This window comes from Alligator sinensis, unplaced genomic scaffold (genome assembly GCF_000455745.1).
Source record: "Alligator sinensis unplaced genomic scaffold, ASM45574v1 scaffold344_1, whole genome shotgun sequence".
NCBI lineage: Eukaryota > Metazoa > Chordata > Crocodylia > Alligatoridae > Alligator > Alligator sinensis.
Window position 1 is genome coordinate 578,189 of NW_005842427.1, and position 1,702 is coordinate 579,890.

At 58.2% G+C, this 1,702-nt stretch overlaps 1 protein-coding gene across 3 annotated transcripts in view; it reads left to right on the forward strand.

Annotated features, from left to right (window-relative positions):
- Window positions 1-1,702, forward strand: part of TMEM39A (transmembrane protein 39A) — a 10,891-nt gene that overhangs the window by 7,317 nt on the left and 1,872 nt on the right. For 2 of the 3 annotated variants that reach the window (XM_025211742.1, XM_025211743.1), the window contains exons 6-7: window positions 1-30; window positions 959-1,146. The exon at window positions 1-30 is cut by the window's left edge and continues 373 nt beyond it. In XM_025211742.1, coding sequence (XP_025067527.1) covers window positions 1-30; window positions 959-1,146 — 218 coding nt within the window. The remainder of the gene's footprint in view (window positions 31-958; window positions 1,147-1,702) is intronic. The other variant, XM_014522971.2, reaches the window with a different exon arrangement.

The window sequence follows — 1,702 nt, forward strand, 5'->3', positions numbered from 1 at the left end:
GGGGCTTCCCTGCCGCTGTGCTTTGTGAAGGTAGCTGTCAACTGGCATCTGCCCTTCTCCCCTGCCACTGCTGCCTCCTGAATTTTGTCTGAAACATTGACGCGCCAGACTGCTGGTTAATTCCCCTTTTCTCTGTCTCCCCTTTGGCAGCCTGGATGGCGGAGTGTGGCTGCATCTGGAGTGCTCTAGTACCGCTCCTGGCTGCCGGATAGGTATTGCCATACACGTGATGCACCCGTGGTCCCACCACCCCATGTACTAACCCCCACCCTCTATCCCCAGACAGATAGATAACCATGTGCGTGCTAGAAGCAGGTGCCAGCTGCCATCCCCAGATCCAATCTATACCAAAGTCTGGGGCCGTGCGCATTTGGATCTGGGGTTGACCCATTTTAGAGCAGGCCCACCTGGCAGGTTGGGACCTGCCTCCTAACCTGTCCCGAATGTTGGCACGTGGGCTGAACGTTGGATCTTTCTCTCCTGTGCACCAAGCTCTGTGCCCAGTAACGAAGAAAGCTGGGGCGTCCGCAGCTGCCCCAGTCTCTGTTGTCCATTGTGGTGTGACAGGAAGTTAGCATCCAGGGCATCTGGTCATTCATTGGCTGTTCTGAAATGAAAAGGGCTCTGGCATCCATAGTGCGGTCCTGGGGCGCACGTGCTCCTGGGACAGCTCCATGGCTCAGCTCCTTTCTGGTGTCCGTCGCTGGGCAAGGAGATGCACCACTCACCTCACAGGCTGCATCACCCTTTGCCCTTTCTCCTCAGGCCTCGGAGGAAGGACTGTGAAGTCTCTCCCTAGGTGGGAACCCTCCAGACTCGCTGGCCTGGCAGTGTGCGCCTGGGGAGTCCAGAATTGGTCTGTTGGGCATGCACCCTTGACATGCAGCCCCTCCTGGCTCCCCGCTGGGATGTACCCAGAGGTATTAACTCCCTCTCCTCCCACATGGTTTCCTTGCAGAGCACCCAGTACTACGACATGCGGTGGTCCTGCGAGCACCTCATCATGGTGTGGATCAACGCCTTCGTCATGCTCACCACACAGCTGTTGCCTCCCAAGTACTGCGACCTGCTGCACAGATCAGCCGCCCACCTGGGCAAGTGGCAGAAGCTGGAGCACGGCTCCTATAGCAATGCCCCGCAGCACATGTGAGTGTGGGAAAGGAAAGGGTGGGGGTGATGGGCTCTGCCCACGGCTGGGCCTTATCCCATGTTGCCATTCTCTGCTGGGCTCCGAGCCAGGCAGCTCTGACATTTTTCTTGTCGGGGGAAGGTCACAGCTCTCCATTCCCCTGCAAATGCAAGGCAGTCTGGCTAGGGCCAGCTCAGTCCAGCCTGAGCACTGCCAGCAGCTTCCTGGCAGGCTTGGCTTTCATCCCCTGCCAGCAGCAAGTGTTCTCCCAGTCACTGGGGCAGAGACTTACTTGGGGAGGCCCAGGGTTTCCCCCTGGACTAATGCATGGCCTGCCTGGCTCTTCTGGTGGAAGCCATTCAGCCCTGGTCACATGAACAGAGCTCTACCTGGTCCTGTTCCTGATTTACAGGCTTTCCCTGGGACCTTGTCCCATGTGCTTCCCTGGAGAGATGGACAATCCCTGCATTTGGCATATGCTTTGAGACTTGGGGAGGTCGTGGACTGGGGGCAGATCTGCCCCCCCACCCTGCCCATCTCTCCCTTATGCTTCTTGGAGCTGCCATCTCTCCT